This window comes from Myxine glutinosa, chromosome 1 (genome assembly GCF_964187855.1).
Source record: "Myxine glutinosa chromosome 1, kmMyxGlut1.1, whole genome shotgun sequence".
NCBI classification, from domain to species: domain Eukaryota; kingdom Metazoa; phylum Chordata; class Myxini; order Myxiniformes; family Myxinidae; genus Myxine; species Myxine glutinosa.
The window spans coordinates 254,855,613-254,879,716 of NC_136261.1; the positions used below are offsets into that span (position 1 = coordinate 254,855,613).

Here is a 24,104-nt window from a genome sequence, read left to right on the forward strand (position 1 = left end):
TTACAATATTCACACGTGTTTAAGTTGCAGATGGAGGTGGTTGCCACTTGGGTACCAGCGGTAGTTATTTCCCTGCATGTTTTCTGTATATTATGATGTGTTCAGTGAGAGGATTTCATCAGTACCAACATGTTCATCGTCAGAGCCATCAGTGGAGGATGGATCCACCAGAGTATCAATTACACTCATTACCGTTATTACCGGGAGTTGAAGGCACCGTTAAGTCGGGCTGCAACACTGTGACTGAAGTAACTGCTTATACGACTATTGTCATCCAATTTTGCTTTACGGTTGCATTTCACTTAAAATGTTTTCCATCATTTTTGTCTCTAGTTCTCCTTAAATGTACACATATATATGTATATAATAATGTGTTCCAAAAAGACCTGGACAACTTTAATATGTTTCGTACCACAAATGATAAAACAATACCCTTTGTTTTATATGATACAGAAACAAAAAAATTCTTTATTTTCGGGTCTGGTGGTTTAATGTAAAAGAAAATGGCGACTCATCAGGAGAAAGCTCAGTGTGCCGAATGGTTCCTTGAGACGAGATCCGAAATGCAAGTTCAGCATAATTTCCATATAAGGTATGGAAAGAATCTGCCATCACAGATAAGTATCAGAGTGGTACAATAGGTATCAGGAGACTGAAAGTTGTCAGAAACAGAAAGGTACTGGTGGTCCAAGCACAAGTACAGCAGAAGTTGAACAGTGCATGAATCATTTCAACAAAGTCCCACAAAATCAATCCGATGCACATCCAGAGAACTGGGACTACCAATCACCACTATGCATAGGATTTTGCACGAGACTGAAGCTTTATGCCTATAAGGTGCAGATTCTGCAGAGACTCAAACCAAACGACGGACTCAAACACAAGGCTCAGTCGATGCTTTGCCTTGTCGCATAGAAAACACAACGCTCTGCCTTGGAAATGCTCAATCGCATAGAGGATGAAGAAGATTACCAGAAAAAGGTTGCTTCCATCTATCGGGGAAGGTCATCCAACATGATGAGGATTGGCCGAGGTCAAGCACTGTTTGGTGGGTCCGTTTTCTTTGCAGAGGATACAGTGACCTCAACAATTTACACGAATATGTGGTTCGCCTTCCCACAGATTGAAAATCTGCAACCCGATGTCATTTTTCAACAGGACAAGATGGCACTCCCCCTTATTGGGCCTTAGTCGTTCGAGCCATCCTGAATGAAAATTTCCTGGTCTCTGGATTGGCTGAGACAGACCAACTGCCAGACCCCCACGATCACCAGACATAAACCCCTTGATTTTTTTTTTTCTGTGGGGGTTTGCAAAAGATGTCTGCAACACCCAGGTGGCAAACCTGCAGGATCTTCATTCTCTGATCACAGCTATATGTGCACTGGTGGACACAAACATGCTGAGCCATGGCAAGAACTCGTGTACTGCCTTGATGTCCTGCGCGTGACAAACGGAGCTCACATTGAAGTGCATCGATGGTGTGCACAAAACTTTGAGTTTCTGTATCATATAAACCAAAAGGGTGTCATTGTATTATTTATGGTTCTAAATATATTAACAACCAAATTTGTGTATATATATATATATATATATATATATATATATATATATATATATATATATATATTGTCGCGCAACACCAGTTAACACCAGAGTCGCGGATAGCATAAGCGGTCTTATTCGGAGGCACAACCCAAACATGGATTTTACTCTGTCGCATGGGAGGGAGAAGGAAAATGGAGGCTGCGGAAGCACTTAACTGCGAAATGGCGATCCTGTCAGGGAAATCAACTCAAGCAGGCTCAGGTGTATAGGGATTATAAAAACAAGTGAATCCTCTTGGATTGCGCTGAGGTTCGGGCTTGGAATTTCTAGGAGGAAGTATAATTTGTATGCAATGAAAGTACATGTAATATGGGATCGAGTAAGATCGAGTAAGCTTCACCAGTGCGCGTGCGCGAATTTACGTCACGTCGGCAGCGAGAAGGCGTTCCCCAACACGAACCAATCAGGAACTGCCACGCCCACTTATATGATCTCCGAATTCCTGTGACAGGAATTAGCGTTACACTGGCTGGAAGTCAATCGCTAAAGGCGCTTCCTCAGCGCCAATCACCAGTGCGCGTGCGCGAATTTACGTCACGTCGGCAGCGAGAAGGCGTTCCCCAACACGAACCAATCAGGAACTGCCACGCCCACTTATATGATCTCCGAATTCCTGTGACAGGAATTAGTGTTACACTGGCTGGAAGTCAATCGCTAGAGGCGCTTCCTCAGCGCCAATCACCAGTGCGCGTCGCGAATTTACGTCACGTCGGCAGCGAGAAGGCGTTCCCCAACACGAACCAATCAGGAACTGCCACGCCCACTTATATGATCTCCGAATTCCTGTGACAGGAATTAGCGTTACACTGGCTGGAGGAAGACAATCGCTAAAGGCGCTTCCTCAGCGCCAATAATATAAGGGTTTATGAATAAGGATGGTGGGGAAAACCGCGATGATAATCAACTAATGGCCTAAGTTGGGACGTCCCCACACGACAGATCTCAACCACAGATGAGGGCATATGAATACGAAAATAACACGTCTCGTCGTGTACAGTGTAAACGTGGAGCTCGGCCTTATCTGTCTGTAGTCTTGTATGGTTTGTCGTCCAACACGGCTCCGTTCGGCGTCCCACGCGGCCCTCTCTGACCGCCTCTGAGCACCACCAGGCCTCGCTCCAAGCTCCGATCGTTTCGCCGCCCACGAGGTCCGTGCACCAAGCACCACGCGTCCAACGCAGGCCCGCGAGCTCCACACAAGGTCGACCCTCAACTCGACCACGAACACAGAACAACGAAGAACAGCAAAAAGGGGAAGAGAGAGCAAGTCCACTGCACGCCAAGTGCCGCTTCGAGCCAAGTCCAAGCCAACGAAGCAACTCTCTCACAACTCTCTGCCTGTGCGAACTCAACTACTCGCCAACTCACTCACTCCACTGTGTCTCAAGACACACTGCCAGAAGAAACTTCTCCACTCACTCAATCTCTCCTCGACTCTCGCCCATCTCTCTTTGACTCTCCAACTCTCCCTCTTGAACCAAATCTCGAACCAACTAACCCAAGACTCGCTCCCAGAACCAACTCTGTCCTTACAACTCGCTTCTCTTACCAACTCACTCTCTCCCACTCGAACCAACTCCCTCGAACCGACCAACTCGAACCAATTGCATCTCAAGACTCACTCGGCGCAAGACCCACTGCCAGACTGGTGTTCGGCGCTAGCTAATATCTGCTGGCCGGTGACGTCAGCCTTGGCGCGCTGCCAACGAATCAGTCCCTTCCACTGAACCTCCCAGCTTCGCTCAGGCCCATGCCCACCGCGCCTCCCAACCTCGCTCCCTACTCCGTGGTCATAGCACATGCTATTCGAGGTGGATAGGCCCGCCGGAGGTGTAGGTGGCGGCGGCCATTATCGGCGGTGTCCCAGCCTGGTTTCCTTTTGCCGGTTCTCTTTCACAGTCATGTCAGGGAAGGGCGTTATTTAGTGTTGCAATAAAGATCCTAACTAAGTGTCTAAGTGGTTGCGGTGCCAAACGGGACAAAGGTTTGGCTGACCAGGTGAGACGTACAAGGGCGCTACTCTTTAATCCCTAACTATACTTAACACACGACCCTCCTGGTAGGTTCACAAGTATACATCTTACCGACAGAACGCCTACACATGAACTTATTACAAGGTCAGATTCCTTACCGCGACAGACGAAGCACGTTACCTATTCAGATCTAACTTGACTACATATCACTATCCCGCCAGACATAACAATATATATATGTATATAATGTGTATATGTATATAATGTATGTATGTATGTATGTATATATGTATGTATATATATATATATATATATATATATATATATATATATATATATATATATATATATATATATATATATATATATGTATATAAAAGAGAGAAAAGTATCAACGATTCCTGCCATCGTCTACAAGGAATAATGCTAATGCATGGAGGAAGTATGAACACATACGTGGTCCAAACGTCAATGTGTGGTGTGGCCACAGGTTAAAAATTGGTCATTATGGACCCCTTCTAATTACGGGCCGAGGGCCATTGGCACCATTGTAAGCCAGGCCCTGGTTCTGAATGCTCGTTTATGCCCAGATAGGTGGTATTGCAAACATGCTCTGAGTACGTTTACTCGCTTGTTCTTTGGCCAAAGTAATTGTCAATACCACTTTCATTCTTTCAATCAAATTGCATTTTGATGTCCATTGTTGCCACATCTTACCATTTTTTTTTTTCTAGATATAAATGACTGCATCTCCCATCCATGGTATGTTCTCAATTTTTCACCCTTTGTTGCATCTACTGTGTCGGTCATAAGTCATGTGGCACCTCATTTGTTTGAAATGTTCATCGTTGTTTCTAAATTAGGCCAATAATGATTGTGTTTTGAACTTTTCCTTTGTCATTTTTGCGATGATTATTTTTTAACCACCCCCACACCCGTGTCCCCTCTCCTTAACCATAGTCACAATGGTGGAACATGCATCGACGGTTTGAACTGGTATCGTTGCATCTGCGCACCTGGATTTGCTGGTCCAGACTGCAGAATAAGTGAGGGATTTTGTAAATACTCGTATAATCTATCATGTAATGATTAGTCAGTTGCATTTTGTTGACGGGCTTTGCATTCATTCTCATCCATTTGATTGAGAAAGTTTGTGTTCCTGTAGATATAAATGAGTGCCAGTCATCACCTTGCCCTCAAGGTGCCACGTGTGTGGATTGGTTAAACGGTTATCATTGCACGTGTCCTGAAGGCCACTATGGCATTGACTGCCATGAAGGTATGTGAAAATAGTTCTGCTACCCGAAAGCCTTGTGCTGGATCAATCGATGCTGATGAAGTAAATAACAATTTCCAAATATCCATCAGCATGCACAATAAGTAAGTGCAAGGTTGCGCTTGACATTCGATCCAAATTTCGTTTAGATGATGAAAATGGTACATTTCTGCATGTATTTAGATGTTCTGCTGAACAACTAAATTTGCTGCTGGTTCTTCTGTTCAATATTTGCCCGTTTCCAACACTTGCTGAAATTTTAGTTTATCTATTAAGGATCATGCTATTTGAACATCCGAAAATGCACAATTTAGTGTCTGTAGGTCTGTCTGTGTCTGACCGCGATACATTTGGTAATTACTTATCCAATCTTAACCAAATTTGTCAGGGGGAACTTTGTGTTAAGGTGTATATAAATACCTTATCATGGTGTTTCATGGGGCAAACCAAACACAGGAAGTAAAAATATATGTAATAACAAACTACAGGGTTCAGTCAATTTTGTCCAACTTATGATTACATTTTTAAACCGTCGCTGCTGTTTAATGCGACTGAAAAATTTGGAGGAACCCGACGTCCTTGAGGCATTCCATGCTTGTCGCATCTCCCACACAGACTAATGCATCCGAGCCATCTCGACTTGCTAGGCCTCTAGGTAGGCCGCAATGATCTTTAGCTCATAAAGGTGCCTAAATTAGTCTTTACACATAAATCATGTATCACTATCCTAACAGGAAAAAAATTTTTTTTGAGCCATCCGATTATATTTGGACTGTCTTTGGATTGTTTATAACTTGTATTTTGGGGCCTCGTATGTGATTTTTCTCTGCATGGCTTCATGTGTGATGTGTGATATGTGATATTCAGTTGACAAGATTGAGTGTTTATTTTTGTGTATTTTCTATAATGTGGAGCAATTGTGTTTTTGGGTTGTCCGTCTGTCCGTGCATTCATGATCGGTTTTCATTACCGTGATAATTTGAGAACTGCTGAAGGGATCCAAGTAAAACTTGGTACAGATATATATATATATATATATATATATATATATATATATATATATATATATATATATATATATATATATATATATATATATATATATATATATATATATATAGATATATATAGATATATAGATATATAGATATATAGAGATTTAAAGATTAACTGATTTGGGGTTACAAGGTCAAAGGGTCATGTTGGGTAAAAATCCTGTTAGCATGATAACTTGTGAACCAGTGATGGGATTTTGTCCAAAGTTGCTGCAAGTATGTATTATGATGAAAAGTTGACCTGCTAGGATTTCGGCATCAAATGTCATGGCAGGTAAAAATGTGTTGCGTGAGAACAACTGACGGGATTTGAATCAATATCGGTGCGAGTATGTATAATAATGCAATAATGTTGACTGAGGCATATCGGTCGCTATCACATCAGACTGACATTCTAGTTTAGATTTAAATAGACACCACCTTTTTACTTTGCTCCTTCTGTCGGCAGCAGTTTGATCAAGTCCGCTTTACTTTTTGACCAACCTAGTATCAGCAGCACACCTTAGATTGTTGATTCATCTTCCTCCAATCTTTTTAGGGGGGGGGGGGGGGGGTCGGGTGGTAGGGTTTAACCTGAAGTATTTATCGAAGTTTTGTGTGTTTGTCATATGGGAAGGGGAGGGGTGGGTGATTGTTCCTCTTTTGTTTTCCCCCTGATATTTTCCCCTGCTAACTCACCTCCCCCCCCCCCCCCCCCCTTCCCATGCTTTTCCCCCCAAGCCCACCTCCTTCCAAATTGCCAGCTTTTCTTATGTTTGCTTCTGTACCAATCTTGTCCAGCCCTGCATCCACCCCTACCCCTCATTCCTCCCCACACACATTTTTTTTTTTACATTTCCATCTATTTTGGCCCCATCCCCTATCTATATTGTTCCTTTTATTTTGATCCATTCTGTGTTCTAACTTTTCCATGAGCCTTGATTTTATAAACAAAACAAAACATTCCAAATGAATTGCCTTGTAAAATTTCCCTGCAGAGGATAGGGTGATTACCTGTTCCTGAAACAATAATCCCAACATTGGGTAGTAAGAATGTGCACATTGCTAAGACCTTTATCAACTCTAGTTAAACAACCCTTTTGATTTTTATTGTGGAGATCTGTTTCATTTTATTTAATTTCATCACTTTTCATGAAAACATTTAATTGGATTGCTTTTGCAATGTCATGGTTTTCCTGGTGGTGCCTTGCTGAATTGCCATGACCATTGCTAAAGGAAACCGATGCAGCACTCTATCTAACGATATCCTTTATCATTGCGGTCCGCTGCCAGTAAGTGAGTGAAGAGAGATGCATTAACATTGAGGTGCCATTGTCACATTAATAGACCATTTATTGTAAGTGTGCTTTAAAATGAGTTAATAACAGCGTTGATTTGTCCAGATCCACCAAGCAGTGTTTGGCAGAACGTGTTTACCAATGGCCCATTGTGGAAGAATCGTCTTTGAAGTAATAACTCAAAGCAGGAAGGAGAGTTGGTTTAAAGGCCCTGACTCAAATTATAGTGCTCCATGTAAAATGGAGGAATCGCAGTTTTCAATCACAATTGTTTATTATTTAGTTGAGGTATAAAAATGGCACCACTTTATCAACTACTATAATATGTATAAAATGGTTTTGAGAACTTTTGAATGAGTTGAAAGATCTGACTTTTGCAATATTGCAAATATTAACCAGACGTGGTGTAATGGTTAGCGCTTACTTTCTTTGGTATGTTTACGGTTCGAACCTGTCCCCAGTCGAATCCCACCAAAACACTAAAAATGGTAAGTGGTGCTCCCTCGTTTGACGCTCGTCCATATAAGGTAAAGCACGCACAAACAACCACAAGTTGGTAAACATAGCGTCGACTTTGGGCCTAATGGCTGCCTCCTGCATCGAAGTTCTTTGTAAGGGAACTTCTTGTTGTAACCCTGCACATGTGAAGTGAAAAGTGGGGTTAAGCAATTGGTTCATTTCGGTCTCGGTCTCTGTCCATATGTCAACCTACCAACGACAGTTTATGATCAACAGATTTACTTATTAAATTAAAATAAAAAAACAGGCTTTTACCCCCTTGGTCAGCCCACATTCAACTCGCAGGGGTCAACTCGACTCTTTCAGCCTACCGAAAGAGCCTTGTCTACGTTCTACGATGACTTCGCATGGACTTATTGAAGTACATAATCTAAATATGTCGTCAGATTTGAGGATCTGCAATGGTTGACTATAAAACTGCCAAACCTGGAGTGAAATATGATTTTTTTTTTTAAAGGAATTACCGATTCTTACAACTAAGCATATTTGCTTTAAGCTAGCAAGGCTGTGATTCCTCCTTCTCCATATTTACAAAATGCCAAGGCATTAAACTTGATCTTTTCTACTGTTTGGAGAATTGTATTGAGTGAAGAAAAGGTTAAGCAGCGTCATTTCATTGAGTGCAACAAAAATAATTATGATAAAGCACTCATCATTGAATGGCCTCATCTTCACTGTTTGTATCACTAATCGCCTGCCAAGGCAGCCTTTCCTGGTTAACCGTTTCGTTTTAGTGCTTAAATTAAAGTTAACCACTGATTACATACAGGTGAAACATATTACACTTGTTGTGTAACCTTTAAAACAAATGCTTTGCTCCTAATGTGATGTAGGGTCATCAGGGAAAGGGTTTGAATACTTGTGCAATGGAGAATCATCTGGTTTTCTCATTAATCTAACTTATTCACATTTTTCTGATTTATTCAGTTTTATCACTTCTGCGTAGTTTTAGAAGACTCGATATAGGAAAAAAATATATATATATCTATATCTAACTAGATTTGAAAGCATCATGAAATAAGCCCAGGTGGCATCAAAATGTGAGGTGGGGGGGGGGGGGGGGGGGAGGTGACTAAATACTTTTGTATGTGTGTCTGCATCTGTCTGTCTGTGTGCGCACGACTAGTGGGTGGTTGACGCAATCGCCCTACGGTAATGTGCTCGTGAAGATAAATAGCACAAAACCAATGCACAATCATGTTGATTGAGGTTTACAGTTTGGAAAAATTTTAAGTTGAAATCCCTAATCCTATTTTTCCCCATAATCCCCAAGTTTGTGGATTTGCGTTTCACTGACATTTTGAAGAATGTAACTCTTGTAAATGGAAAAGCCCTCCTGTATATACTTGACACTGTGGGTTATTGTGTTCTATGAACTCTGTAGTCGTTGCTGTTATTATCCTAGGAAGGCAATGCCAACAGCAAATAACCCAGTATAACCCTTGCCAATAAAATGATTTGGCATCACCCACGCTTTGGACCGAGTATGGTGGAGGTTTAGTTGTTTTTATTTTTTATATTAAAATTAAACCAAGTGAATTGTCTCAACTACAGATCATGGTTGTTGACATGGGTGATGGACCATAACAACCTTTGTCTCTTCCCTTATCCACTAGTGGGAAAGAAACCATGCTCTTATGCTGAGCAGTACATCAAGGACGGCTCGTCATGGGAAGAGGACTGCAATGTGTGCACGTGTCGTGACGGCATTGTGGCATGCACAAAGGTATTTTACAAACATGGAAATTTACATGTATTTTGTGGTGATATTTTTGATGATTGGCTAGCAGTTGACGTTTTGAAGGTATTTGATCTTGCACTTTAGATACTCGTTAATTTTTTTCTTATTGCATAATAAAATTGTTTAATACATATGTAATGTTATGGCTTATGGGTATGTAAATTGGACAGTGCAATGGATGGTGGGATGTCTTACCATGAATGCTACAACATCATGGGCAAAATGTGGTACGTATCCCACCCCATTTTGTACATGCTTATTTACCACCTTTTTACATGATTGTCAGTGACCAGCGAGGGACTGCTCAGAGAAGCTTGGGCGATGTGGCTGTAATTGATCATTGAGGTGATGTGCTATCTTTGAGATGTAAAGCATGAAAAATAGGTGTACAGGGACAGAGCAGACAATACTGTGGATGAAGGACAAGAATAATTGTTGCATATATAACATTATTTTACTTGTACATAGCCAGAGGTAAATGACTTAACTGTTAAATGAGGTTTTTGGCATTACCAGCATTGAGACGAATCATGTTTGAGTAATTGATTAATCAACCTTCTCTTGACCATCACTATCAGAGCTCACAAGTGGCTCTGTTATTCAGGCTGTGGTCACAGGAGCATCTTGTGGGGATCGCAACCCTAAGCATGTGACGGGACGTTTTGCTGCCTCTGATTTGTTTCCTATTCAGTTGCATTTGCTTATTCCAATTTGCTTCTTCCATTGTATTGATTTGACCATGTTTTGTGAGCTAAAAACGAAAATTGCTCTTTTAAAAAGATTGCTGTTTGGTTTAAAAATTAATTGGAAGACCTCAAATCACTGAACTCCTTTATTTATATATATATATATATATATATATATATATATATATATATATATATAATATATATATATATATATATATATATATATATATATATATATATATATATATATATGATGAGTACCATATGATGAGTGGATACTCATCGACTCCATATGATGAATGGATACCAGAGATAACGTCACCGCGTGGCAGGCTGTGCGTATCGCTCCCAGCAAGGTGCAGCAGCTGTATGGGACACCTTGCTGGCGGTTCTCCACTGATGATATGAAGGTCGCATAGTGACTGATATATATATATATATATATATATATATATATATATATATATATATATATATATATATATATATATATATATACACAGACTTGGCATTTAATATGGAATATTTTTTTTGTGGGGGTGAACTTACTTTTCAAGATGACTTAGAACCAAAAGTTCATTGGAATTATGTTGAAATTATTCTAGATTTTGTTAGTGACCTTTAAAAGAAACAAAAACCACATTTGACATTTCGAAGCAAATAAATTGATCCTTGAACGTGATGTAAACTGATATCGAACTCAATTCACGGACAGTACAGTGTTAAACTTCTACGCGTTTTCCAGAAGTATCTCTTTATTTTGCACATTGGCCAAAAAATTTTTTAACAAAAACAAAAGTGAAATTACGACTGGGATTACGGACAGTAAAATTACAGTTCAGTACTTCGTGTAACCCCCATGAGCATTCAGGAGAGCACGTACACGTCGAGGCATGCTGTTCACGAGATTTGCCAAGGTTTGGACAGGAATCGCTTGCCATGCAGTTACAATAGCCTGCTGCAATTCACGCACAGAGGCAGGCTGCTGGTCCAAGTTGTCGATTTGACGCGTTAATTCTGCCCACAAGTTCTCTATCGGATTCATATCCGGGGACATGGTAGGCCACTCCATATGCTCTACACCACGGTCAGCAAGAAAGTGTTGGATCATGCGAGCACGATGAGGCCGTGCATTGTCATCTTGGAAGACAAAGTTTCCTCGAAAGGCTGCATGAACAAATGGAAGCAATGTTTCTTCCAGAATGGCCCTGTGCTTGAACTGTTTCAGGTTTCCATTCAGAACAACCAGGTCAGTTTTTCCCCCTGCATGAAAAGCAGCCCAAAAGGTCACCCCACCACCTCCAGCTTGGACTCTTGGCACTATACAATCTTTGTTGTAGGCTTCACGCACTTGTCTGCGCACTCGGATGCGGCCATCTTGACGATAGACCAGAAATCTAGACTTGTCACTGAAGATCACGTGATTCCAGTGTCCTGGCTGCCATTGACGGTGCTTTCTGGCCCACTGCAATCGGCGCTGGCAGTGTTGTCTGGTCAGACGTGGCTTTCTCAGGGGACGCCTGGCACGATAGCCTGCTTGAACCAGTCGTTGGTTGACTAGCCTTCTGGATACAGGCACATTTGTCAGTTGCTGCCACTCAGCCCTAAGCCGATTAGCTGACTTGGTACGGCCATTGCGGACTAACCGGTGCAGCTGGCCATCATCCCTCCTTGTGGTTCTGCGGGGACGTCCTGGCCTCGGTATTGGAGTAGGGACACCCCTCTGAGCATTTGGTTTCAGGATCTTTGACACCTGACCTTGAGTGATGCCATACTGCCGAGCAATAGCACGCTGTTTCATGCCGGAATTTCGTAAAGCCACCACTAAATGACAAAGAGCATTGTCGAGTTGACGGACCATCTCCAGGGGAAGCGGCAATAACTTTTGTAGACGTGCAGCAGTTGTTTTCCACTAATACAGAACACAACAACCCTTATATACCCGATTGTGAAGCCAATCGTCATATGTACCTGTCCGTACATTTTGTCATGCCACCTGTGATATAATCCTGTTATTGACTTCTTGCTGCGACAGACAATCAGTGACATGGTTCTTTTAACAAAGAAATCACCGAAGCGTAAAAGAAACACCAGATTGATATACCGAGTTCAGAAAGTAAACCCAAGTCAAGAAAGAAAAAAAATATTACATATTAAATGCCAAGTCTGTATATACAGTATATATATCATATATCATATCATATCATATCATATATATATCAGATCATATATATATATATATTATTATTATTATTAGTCCCCTACCGGTGTACACCGGAGGGGACGATAGGTTTACACGCCATCCCTCCGTCTGTCAGTCCGTCACGCAAAGAACAGTTTTCCGGACTTTTTTTCTAAACGCTTAATGCTAATGATTTCAAACTTGGTACATGGTTTCCTCATGATAAGTTACAGATCAAGTTCGAACTTCACGACGTTTCGATCATTTTTGACAAAGTTATGGCACTTTGAACTTTGGTAATTCTGATAATTCTGATGATCCTTAACTCAGTGCCATTTTAAGTTTTAATTTCCGTTAAAAAACATTTTCTCTGCAATAATAGGACGGATTGAGATCAAATTTTCACCATAGGAGGGAATCCGTCTGTAGAATATTGTAATGGTAATTATGACGTCGCACGTTACGCGGTTCGGCCGCCATATTGTTTTTCGTGAAAACACGAAAACCCATTTTTCTCTGCAACGGCTGAACAGATCGAGGCCAAACTTTGCAGGCAGAATCGCACACCCATGACGAACAAAAAAGTCAGCGAGCATGACGTCATGCGTCACATGGTTTCAGAGTTATGACGTTTTAAAGCATGAACCTTTAAAACCTAGCTCCTCCCTCATTTTTGATCCAATCGAGGGGAAACTTCACAGATCTGTTCAGCATGTCGGTCTACTAAAATGTCCTTTGGGGATTTGCGATAGGTCACGCGGTTTGACAGATATCGTTAATTCAACGAAAATATTAAGAAAATGGATATCTCTTGAATCGCTAGTACCTCAGACCGTGAGTTGGTGATTATATAATTCTCACAGTGCAATACGTGCAGGCTGCTCCACGGAGCGACTTTGCGGGCTTATCAATGAGGCGAGGTGTGACACACCTGTCTCAGCATACCTGAGATCAAGTTTGAAAAGCAGCATCAACCGTGCATAAATTTGCATATTCGATCATTTTTGACAAAGTTATGGCACTTTGAACTTTGGTAGGGGACATGTATTGCAGCACAATACTCAGAATGCTCATTTCTCATGGTATGTTCATTGATTTCCAGCACTGGTTATAAATGGAATTTGGAGGCATCACAAACCTTTATTTGAAGTGTGCTCATTCTCATATGTGCACGCAGCTCGATCCAGTCATGTTATTTGCTCAATTTTGTTTGAAACGATTGCTTGTTGTGTACGGTTTTCCTATTTCAATGCTTCTATCTTATCATTTGGTCCATTGAACAGTTGATTTGGCAGCTCATCTCAAAGGGCAAGTTGAACGTTTTGCCGAAGGAAGTCTTAAAATCCCAAATAATAGGGTTGCCAGATTAAGTGCTGAAAAATCAGTACACAGTGCCTTCACACAGTATTCCCACCCTTGATTTTTTTTTCTTTTTCACATTTTGTTGTATTGCAGTCTGAATTTAAAATGGATGAAATTGAGAATTTTTTTTTTGTTACAGATCACTGACACATAACCCCATCATGTCAAAGTGGATTTTTTTTTTTTAATACATAATTTTTTACTAAATATGCTACATGACCAAAAGTATGTGGACACCAGGCCATCACATCTCATTCCAAAATCATGGGCATTAATATGGAGTCGGTCCCCCCCTTTGCTGCTTTAACAGCCTCCACTCTTCTGGGAAGGCTTTCCACTAGATGTTGGAACATTGCTGCGGGGATTTGCTTACATTCAGACATGAGCATTGGTGAGGTCAGGCACTGATGTTTGGCGATTAGGCCTGGCTCGCAGTCTGCGTTCCAATTCATCCCAAAGGTGTTCGATGGGGTTGAGGTCAGGGCTCTGCAGGCCATTCAAGTTCTTCCACACCGATCTTGACAAACCATTTCTGTATGGACCTCGCTTTGTGCATGGGGGCATTGTCATGCTGAAACGGGAAAGGGCCTTCCCCAAACTGTTGTCTCGAAGTTGGAAGCACACAATCGTCTAGAATGTCATTGTATGCTGTAGCGTTAATATTTCCCTTCACTGGAACTAAGGGGCCTAGAACGAACCATGAAAAACAGCCCCAGACCATGATTCATCCACCGCCAAACTTTACAGTTGGCACTATACAATCGGGCAGGTAGCGTTCTCCTGGCATCCACCAAACCCAGATTCGTCCGTCAGACAGCCAGATGGTGAAGCGTGATTCATCACTCCAGAGAGTGAGTTTCCATTGCTCCAGAGTCCAATGGCGTCGAGCTTTACACCACACCAGCCGACGCTTGGCATTGTGCATGGTGATCTTAGGCTTGTGTGCAGATGCTCGGCCATGGAAACCCATTTCATGAAGCTCCTGACGAACAGTTGTTGTGCTGACATTGCTTCCAGAGGCAGTTTGGAACTCGGTCGTGAGTGTTGCAACCGAGGACAGACTATTTTTACGCACTATGTGCTTCAGCACTCAGCAGTTCCATTCTGTGAGCTTGTGTGGCCTACCATTTTGCGGCTGAGCTGTTGTTGCTCCAAGACGTTTCCACTTCAAAATAACAGCACTTACAGTTGACAGGAGCAGCTCTGGCAGGGCAGAAATTTGACTAACTGACTTGTTGGAAAGGTGACCTCCTATGACCGTTCCACATTGAACGTCACTGAGCTCTTCGGTACGGCCCATTCTACTGCCAATGTTTGTCTATGGAGATTGCATGGCTGTGTGCTTGATTATATATACCTGTCAGCAATGGTTGTGGCTGAAATAGCTAAATCCATAAATTAGAAGGGGGTGTCCACATATTTTTGGTCATGTAGTGTATTTTAAAATGAAAATCTGAAATGTCTTCAGTCAATAAGTATTCAACCCCTTTGCTATGACACTCCAAACAAATTGAGCTGAGGTGCATCAAATTATCATCCTTGAGATGTCTCCACAACTTGATTGCAGTAGAATTGTAGAAACTTTATTCCAACTGTGGCCAATTCAATTGGTTGGACACAATTTAGAAAGGAACACCTTTCTATATAAGGTCCCACAGTTGACAGTGCATGTTAGATCAAAAACTTTACCATGAAGTCCAAAGAACTGTCCAAAGAACTGTCCAAAGAACTGTCCAAAGAACTGTCCAAAGAACTGTCCAAAGAACTGTCCAAAGAACTGTCCAAAGAACTGTCCAAAGAACTGTCCAAAGAACTGTCCAAAGAACTGTCCAAAGAACTGTCCAAAGAACTGTCCAAATAACTGATTGTGAGGAGGCATAGGTCTGTGGAAGGATATAAAAACAATTTCAGGAGTGTTGAAAGTTCACAAGAGCAGAGTGAGCTCCATCATTAGAAAATGGAAAGAATATGGATCTATACAGACTTTGTAGAGCTGGCCGTCTGACTAAACTGAACAACTGAGCAACCGGGCAAGTAGGATCTTGGTCAGGGAAGTGACCAAGAACCCAATGACCATTCTCACAGAACTACAGAGTTCCTTGGCTGAGATGGGAGAACCTGCCGGAAGGCAAACCATCTCTACAGTGCTTCACAAATCTAGGCTTTATAGGAGAGTGGCCAGACGGAAGCCACTCCTAAGAAGGCACATGACAGCACGCCTGGAGTTTGCAAAAAGGCATGTGAAAGACTGAGCATGAGGCAAAAGATTCTGCGGTCTGACGAGATGAATATTGAATTATTTGATCTGACCGCAAAGGGCTATGTCTGGTGGAAACCTGAGCATAGCTCATTGCCCATCTAACACCATACCTAACATGAAGCATGGTGGTGGCAGCATCATGATGTGGGGATGCTTTTCAGCGGCAGGAACTGGGAGACCTTTAAAACTGAAGGGAACAATTGATGGAGCCAAATCCCCGCAAATCCTTGAGCTTATTTCAAGTTTACAAGAACATAGTTTAAGTTCAAGAGTGCAACAAAAAAAAAGACATTAGCCTGTGGCAGATATTTACGTTCCAACAGGACAATGACGCCAAGCACGCAGCCAAAGCAACACTGTCATGACTTAAGAAGAAAAATGTGGAAGTCCTCGAGTGGCCCTTTCAGAATCTGTGGAAAGACTTGAAGATTGCTGTTCACCGATGCTCGCCATCCAACTTGACAGAGCTTGAGCAAATCTGCAAGGAAGAATGGGAGAAACTCCCTAAATCCATATGTGCAAAGCTGATGCAGACATACCCAAGAGTTGAATCTGTAATCACTGCCAAATGCACTTCTATGAAGTATTGACTCAGGGGTTGAATACTTGTATAAATTAGATATTTGTCTATTTCATTTTCCAATTATTTTGTAAAAATTTCTGGAAAAAACAAAAAACAATTCCACTTTGACATTAATTGGGTATTATGTGTAGATCAGTGACAAAAGCATTGCAATTTAATCCATTTTAAATTCAGGCTGTAACACAACAAAATGGGTAAACGTCAAGGGGGTTGTGAATACTTTCTGAAGGCACTATAGGTTCTTTAATTTGGATGCCAAGAGAAAGAAAACTAAATGTGTCCTCCTGTCCTGACAAGGTGGAGAAGTTTTTGTCAAACCTCGACTCTGATTCTGCAACTGGACCAGACAGCATCAGCCCACGGGTCCTAAAATCCTGCCCTGCCGCTCTATCTCACCCTCTCTCTGTTCTTTTCACCCTCTTTTGCTCAAGGTCATCTGCCAGCATGTTAGAAATCAGCAAAAATTACCGCTTTACACAAAAAAGGTGCAAAAACAGATCCTTGCAACTGCAGACCAATCCAATCAGCCTGTTCCCAATTATCAGCAAAGTCATGGAATCCATCATTGCTTCGGATATCAAATCCTCGCTCTTCTCCAATGGCTTGATCTCTGATCATCAATTTGGATTCAGACCAGGTCATTCTACTCTGGACATGCTGCTTCTGCTGTCTCAACAATGGATGGAAGTCCTCAATGCCAAACAGGAAATCAGAGCTGTCTCCCTTGACATATCATGTGCCTTCGATATGGTCAGGCACCCAGCTCTGCTTTGCTCATCAAACTCTCCTCCTCTGGTATCCATGAAAATTCCACGCATGGCTTGCGGACTTCCTCTCTGGTCATATTCAACGTGTGGCCCTGAATGGATTTCTCTCATCTCCCCTTTCTGTTCTGGCTGGAGTTCCCCAAGGTCATGTTCTGGGTTCTGTGCTTTTTCTGGTCTTCATCAATCTGGTCTGCTCTAGCGGGGGAAAAACCACCGTTTAGAGGCCATTTTTATTTTTTTATTTTTTTATTTTTTCCCCCCCGCAAAGCGGGGGTTGGCCTTTTCGGGGACCGTGGTAGTTGTTGTTTTTTTTTGGTCCCCTTTTTGAAGCAATGTTTTACGGCCGGATGCCCTTCCTGACGCCAACCCTTTTTGCCGCCTTCAACGACAAACAGGGAATTACCAGTGAACTGGTACTCAATTAGCCGACCTCGGAAGGATGACAGGCTGAGTCAACCCCCCTGGCATTAATTCGGCGATCGACCGAGATTCGAACCCAGGATCCTAGGATCCTAAGCCGGCACCCTAGCCGCTAGCCCAACACCAGGGAAAATGGCCTTAAAACGATCATTCATTCATTTATTCATCAATGATCTCTCCGACTCTGGAAAAGCCTCTCGATCTCTTTGCTGACTCCACTCTCTGCCGCTCCATTCTTCATCCCTCAGATCAGCAGTCTGCAGCCTCCTCACTCTCTGCAGACCTGGAGAAAATCAGACTGGTCAAACAAGTGGAACATGTCTTTAAATCCTGAAAAATCTCACACTCTTACTATGTCTCTCTGAAAAGACCGACTGGAAAACCCTCCCATCTATGTACTTTCTCAGTACTTTAGTAGTACTTTCTCAAAGTCCTTTCCAAGGAGGACTCAAAAATCCTCTCCAAGAAGTTCTGTCGCTCAAGCTTTTGGGTCTCTCTATCTGCCATGATGTTTCTTGGGAAAACCACATTTCAAATCTGGCCTCAAAAGCCAGTCACCGACTGGGCATCCTCCGTCGTGAGAAGTCCTTCCTTGACACACCTGAGCTCCTCACCACATACAAGGCTTTCATCCACAGCTCAATGGAATACCGTTCTCCCCTCTGGGCTGGTGCTCCTGCCTCGCACCTAGCTCAGCTTCACGCTGTTGAAATCAAAGCTTTCAGAATCATTGGAATCTCCTGCGATGAAGCTAACTCCGAGGGCCTTTCACTTACTCACCGCAGGCAGGTTGGTGGTCTTTCTGTCTTCTACCAACTCCTCTCCGGCCTTGCTCCCCCAGCTCTCTCTGTGCTTTGTCCCCCAAATATTCCTGCAGGTCGCACAAGATCTGCATGTAACCCTCCTATGGTTAAACTGCCAAAATCTAGGCTCTCTGCTCACCTTCACTCTTTCATTCCCCTTTTCTCCCGCCTCTGGACCAAACTCCCCCACTCCCTTCAATCCCACTCCTCCCTCCAGGTCTTTAAAACAGCTGTTCACAACCATCTCTTATCTTCCCCCATCCAAAACCTTGATCTTTTCTACCCCTGCTAATTCACCCAGATACACTTTTTTGAAATTCCAACTTCTTTCTTGGAAGTGCTTGCAGTGTCCATATGGTTTTATACCTCTCCCACCTCAACCCAAGCCCTCTCCCTCCCACAGTTCTCTCGATGTCCCTGCTCTCAAATGTTTTGTGTCCTTCCCCCTCTCTCCCCATATTGTCCACGGCTCCCCTTATTTTGTGTTTTATGTGTCGGTTTGACTTTTTGTGTGATTAATGTTAGCTCTTTCACGAGCCTCGATCTTGTATTAATAAAAATAAATCTTCTAGGCCCTCCGTACTCTTTGGGCTTTGGGGTGTCATCAGGTTTGGGAGGTGTGGAAGGAGAGGGTTAGGACACTGGCTGATATTTTCACACCTTTCTTCAATGTATAATATCCATTTTTGTGAAAATTCAAGTACTGTGGGAGGAAGAAGCAGGGGTTTGGCAGAAGGGAGTTTAATTGCCTAATGCTGGCTGGTCTTATCTATTTTGTCAAGCTGTGTCCAACTTCTGTTGACATTCGTAATCAGATTTTTCTAAACATCTCTATCCTGCACTCCTTGCTGAAGCTCTAGCAGAAACAGCTTTGTTGCAACCTTTACCCCATCCATCCAGTGCATACAAGTTTGCCTCTTCTTCTTCCCTCAAGTATATTCAGCATGATTGATTTCCCCAGACTTTTGTTTTCTGCATGCATGTGTCTGAAGTATTTGACAGTTTTTGTTTTAGCATCGGCACCTCCTAATGTATGTACAAGGTGGTCTAATTTTGCAAGCACTGATTTTTGTTCTTCTTGCAGTCCATGGAATTTTTAACATTGGTCTTCAACACCACATTTCACAATTGTCAATCTTCTTCCAATTTATGTTTTTCACTGTTCACGATTAACATCCATATATTTCACATGGAAAACATCAGGGCAATACCCCTGGCACTCACCTGGTAGAATAAACAGTATGCTGCACTGACAAAATGTATTTTAAACCAATTTCAATGCTTCCTCGAAGACGGGGCAGCATGTAGAATCATACTAACATAATCATAAGACTTTAAACAAACAAAAAAAAAATACTTATTTTGGGGGGTCAAACCTGGACCCACTTTGACCCCCGGTAAAGCCCCTTAGACCGCGATTTATTTATTTATTTTTAAATAATGCCGTGAACAAACTTTAGTCACAACACAACAAATATAATTTGTGCCAAATTTGGTCACACTCCCATCAGCGGTTTCGGAAAAGCTTCGTGTTTCTGGACGGACAGACTGCCGGACTGCCGGACTGCCGGACTGCCGGACTGCCGGACTGATGGACTGATGGACTGAAGGAGCGCCATCGCATAAGCTCCCCTGAACTTAGTTCCAAGTGAGCTAATAGAGTATTCACCAGCCTACTCTCGGTTTGTTTTGTCACATTTTCGTCTTTCTAGATCTTTGCCAATCCTGGCATTGCTGTTCCACTCAGCGCTAACCATGAATTCATTTCAATTACACATTCTCCACCCACTTCAATCTTAGAACCCAGGAAGATGAAACTTTCCACTATTTCCACTTTATCTTTTTGCAATCTGAACACTTCGATCTTTTCATTTGACAAGATTTGTCTTTTTTTAGGTTTGAATAAAGACCAGTTTTTTTTTCACTTTCCTCCTTCACTGTCTGCAGCAGCTTCATTTTGAGGGGGGAAAGGGGGGGGTGGTGTGGTGGAGGTTTGGGCATGACCTTGGGTTTGGGAACCCCTGCTCTTTGCGATCGAAGTTTGATTTCCTCGTTATGTACTCGCTCTATACAGATTGAATAAGTGAGGGGTGACAATGCATCGCTGTCTGACTCCTTTTCCAATTCCAAAACCATGCTGTCTCTCCATACTCTTACTGATTTATCTACCACACATAATTTACATAGGGTTGGGTTTTGTTCACAGGATGTTTAAGCACATTAGCAATGAAGTTTATTTTACCTAATGGAATGATTGAAAATGGTTCCATTAAAGCTTAGAGCCATGCATTTATGGCAAGGACACAACGCTGTCTCGTTGGGTTATTGTGGACTTCCAGTTGTGTTTATGGCTTGGCTTAATGCCTAGATCACTTAAGCTTTTTGATCTTCATGAAAGCTTTGGCTTGTATCCATAGAGAGGATAGCCTGCCCTTGGTTTTGCTTTTCTCATCCTTTGTCACCCATTCTCAGTTGATGCAATTCACCTCGAGCTTCACTCATGGCATTGCTGCATCATGAAATAGTCTCTCAAATGATCGTATTTTCGGAGGGGCTGGGGGCCATAACTCTCTCCTGAAATAGTTTAATGCCATGTATTTCGACCTGCAAGCTTCTTTTTTTTATGTTGAAGGCTCCAGTCACAGACTATAGTCCTCGTTGAGGCCAGGCATAAAATTAAAGAACTGCATAAATAGAAATAAAAGTGAGCGAATGTAAAGGTGAGTGAAAATGAGTAAGAAAGTGTATGATGAAAAGTGTATGGTGTTTGCTTGTAAGAAAGAGAGACTGAAGCTCGCCCGGTAGCTGATAGTTTGAGTGAGACAAAGTAAGATCAGCAATCCTGACACAGAGAGTGCAAGATGGTTCCGGGTACCACTTTAACGCTCCTATGTCCGAACGGTAGTACTACCCTGAGCGGTTGCTGTCTTCAACCTAAGCTGTGATTTGTTTAAGTTTGCACAGTAAAAACTTGTATCTCCTCAACATATTCCAAATTTCTTCTGTCCGGAACAGACAGCAAGGGCTAATGGTAGCTCGCCCCCATAATATTTGAAAATGTGTGAGGAAATGCAGCATGCAATACTGTGTGCTTTGCGTTTCGCAACAAGCAGTAATTGAATGAAAATCCTATATTGTACTTTAATACACGTGTTCAAACATGGCTTATGAATGCAATATGGCAATTGAGCATATTTGCACCTTTTCAGATCATCGTTTTATATTTGCAACATGACTATGTGGCGTTCGCATTCTCATCTGGGATGGAGTGGTAAACCAAGTGTAACTTGCCCAACATAGGGTTCTCTATTCTGCATGATTTGTAGCTCAGCAGGTTGAACACAGAGTTTGAATCCCTCAAGTGGTAAGAGGAAAAGGAGCTGCTGCTCGTACAGTTTTAAATAAATAAAAAGCTTTGTGAAATGCATTAACCATATTTCATGTAGCCGACCAATGCTTCTGTTCAAATTGTATTTTTGATGCATTGTACCAACTCAAATAAGAATGTATACTGGAGACAATCTGGAGGATGATAGATGAAATGAAATGGTCTGCAAGTAGGCCCCTCGCCCACTCTAAGCTCAGATAGGTCACTGTACACCGTTTTGACCTGCAGCATGTGAAATAAATACAGAACAAGTTATACTCGCCTGTCAGTGGCTGATTATACCAATCGGATAGAGGTGACGTTTGCTGTTCTGCTCGTATAATCTATAGCTTGCCAAGATTGCAATATTACATCAGTTGCACCTTGATTCCAACACCCCAATTCTGTTCAAGTTTACAGAGATCCCTGAAAAGAATCGATTTCAAGACTGGACGTTGTGAGCACTTTGTCGATAAATGATCGTGGTTTGCAGGAATTCTGGAGGTGGTCATGCTGCTGAGGCAACATGAGATCACTCCCCAAACAGTGCTCCCCAAACCCTAATAGATTTGTGCATGAATTTAGTACTTGTGGAAGGTATCTGAATGCAACGGCCTTCTCTTCTTTTCTCAAAAGGGGCCACAGGGTGTTGAGCGTTCACAAGTGCATGTTGCTATACGAGACTCGCTTCAAGCTACTTCTGAAGGGTTGTGTACTCTGCAATGCTGTGCCGGCAAAACACCGCTATATGGTCTGAATAGGATTATACAGTGACAGTGTGGATCGCTCAACGGCAAGTATGCTTCTGAGCATTCATGCAAGGCCTGTGGACAATTGATGTGAAACAGTATCGCTACACAATGCTTCTGTTAGATACTTCAGTTGAGGAAGCACATTTGGTTTTCCTGGAACATCTCCACGAAGAGCAAGGATTAGGAGAGTCACCTTAGGGTTCATGTCTCCATCTATATTGACTTGTGAATGTGCGTTACCTTGTGTAAAAGTGATTGTAACATGAATGCATGCTTGTCTTTTACACCTTTGTTAGCTGTGGTGTGGCTGGCCGGCTTGTGTAATCCGGGGGCCCACATCCTGTCCCGATGGTCATCGATGCAAAGAAACTTCGATGCAGACCTGTCTGACACCACCATGTAAATCCACTGCTTGGTGCCAGCCTATATTTGATGATCATAATGCCTGCCAAGCCAATTCCACTGTCATTGGTCCATTCAAAGCCCGTGTTCCTTTCAAGGTGCAGCAGTCACATTTGTCGTTGGTAAGTCAAGACTGCTCTTTGCTCTTGCCACTTGATGTTCTTGTAACGGGGAAAGTTTGTTGTGGTGGTGGTTGATGGAGTTTGGTGAAATGCCAAATTCCTTGGTGTATACATCCTTTGTATTTACCCCACCGTCTTATTCTATTTGTAAATCGTGCTTTATCTTTGTCATACAGGGGACACAAATGCAACACCTTTGTTCGGGGCTCAGACTTACTTCAGATCTACGCAATCTTTCTTGGAAGCTCCCGTTGACTATCAGCTGCGATAATGCCAATGACAGCAGCAATATTGTACAAGTCTGCATTGTACGTATCGAATGCTTACACATACGACTGGGAGACTTTAAAGGACCATTGCTGAAATGCAAAAGAGCTTGGGGAACTTCCAAATTTGTGCATTTTAATTTATAAATTATGCATTTGCTACTAAAAGATAATCTTGCTTGATGGTTTTCCTCTTGGGAGTGGGCAGTGCAAGTTGCTTGAACTAATCTGCTTTTGCTGCTCTTGCCCCTTAGTCAACCGATGAAGCTGGAGGGACAGAAGGTGCTGAACTGGTTGTTGCTGCAGCATTCATTGTTCGACAAATCTCCTGTCGATTGGATGGGCATTTTTCCTGTGCCCCATTGCGAGGTGTTGCTCATTTTTTATTGCAAGCTTGAGTCGATTGACCTTCTTTTTTTTTTCTGTTGCTTCATCTAAAGTGGAATCACTTGATCTGCATCAGTGGACAGGTGTAACGATGGATAAAATTGGCAATGTTGATCGAGGTATGATAACTGCCATTGGAAGCAAGGAGAAGGGAATGTTTTGGGGATTAACCCTTTGTTTGAGTCAAAACCTTAATTTTTTTATTATTATTATTATTATTTTTGCCTTATTGAATGGTTAACATCTGAAATGCAGGCTTGTATCCTACTGCAGTTAGTATATCTTGGGCAAGG

General features: G+C 42.3%; 1 protein-coding gene across 2 annotated transcripts in view; it reads left to right on the plus strand.

Annotated features, from left to right (window-relative positions):
- The window catches only part of LOC137436458 (uncharacterized), a 201,201-nt gene that overhangs the window by 169,670 nt on the left and 7,427 nt on the right, over positions 1–24,104 (plus strand). For both annotated transcript variants that reach the window (XM_068130265.2, XM_068130255.2), the window contains exons 15-21: positions 4,316–4,343; positions 4,542–4,627; positions 4,747–4,860; positions 9,325–9,434; positions 22,931–23,158; positions 23,335–23,466; positions 23,679–23,793. In XM_068130265.2, the coding sequence (XP_067986366.1) occupies positions 4,316–4,343; positions 4,542–4,627; positions 4,747–4,860; positions 9,325–9,434; positions 22,931–23,158; positions 23,335–23,466; positions 23,679–23,793 (813 nt within the window). The remainder of the gene's footprint in view (positions 1–4,315; positions 4,344–4,541; positions 4,628–4,746; positions 4,861–9,324; positions 9,435–22,930; positions 23,159–23,334; positions 23,467–23,678; positions 23,794–24,104) is intronic.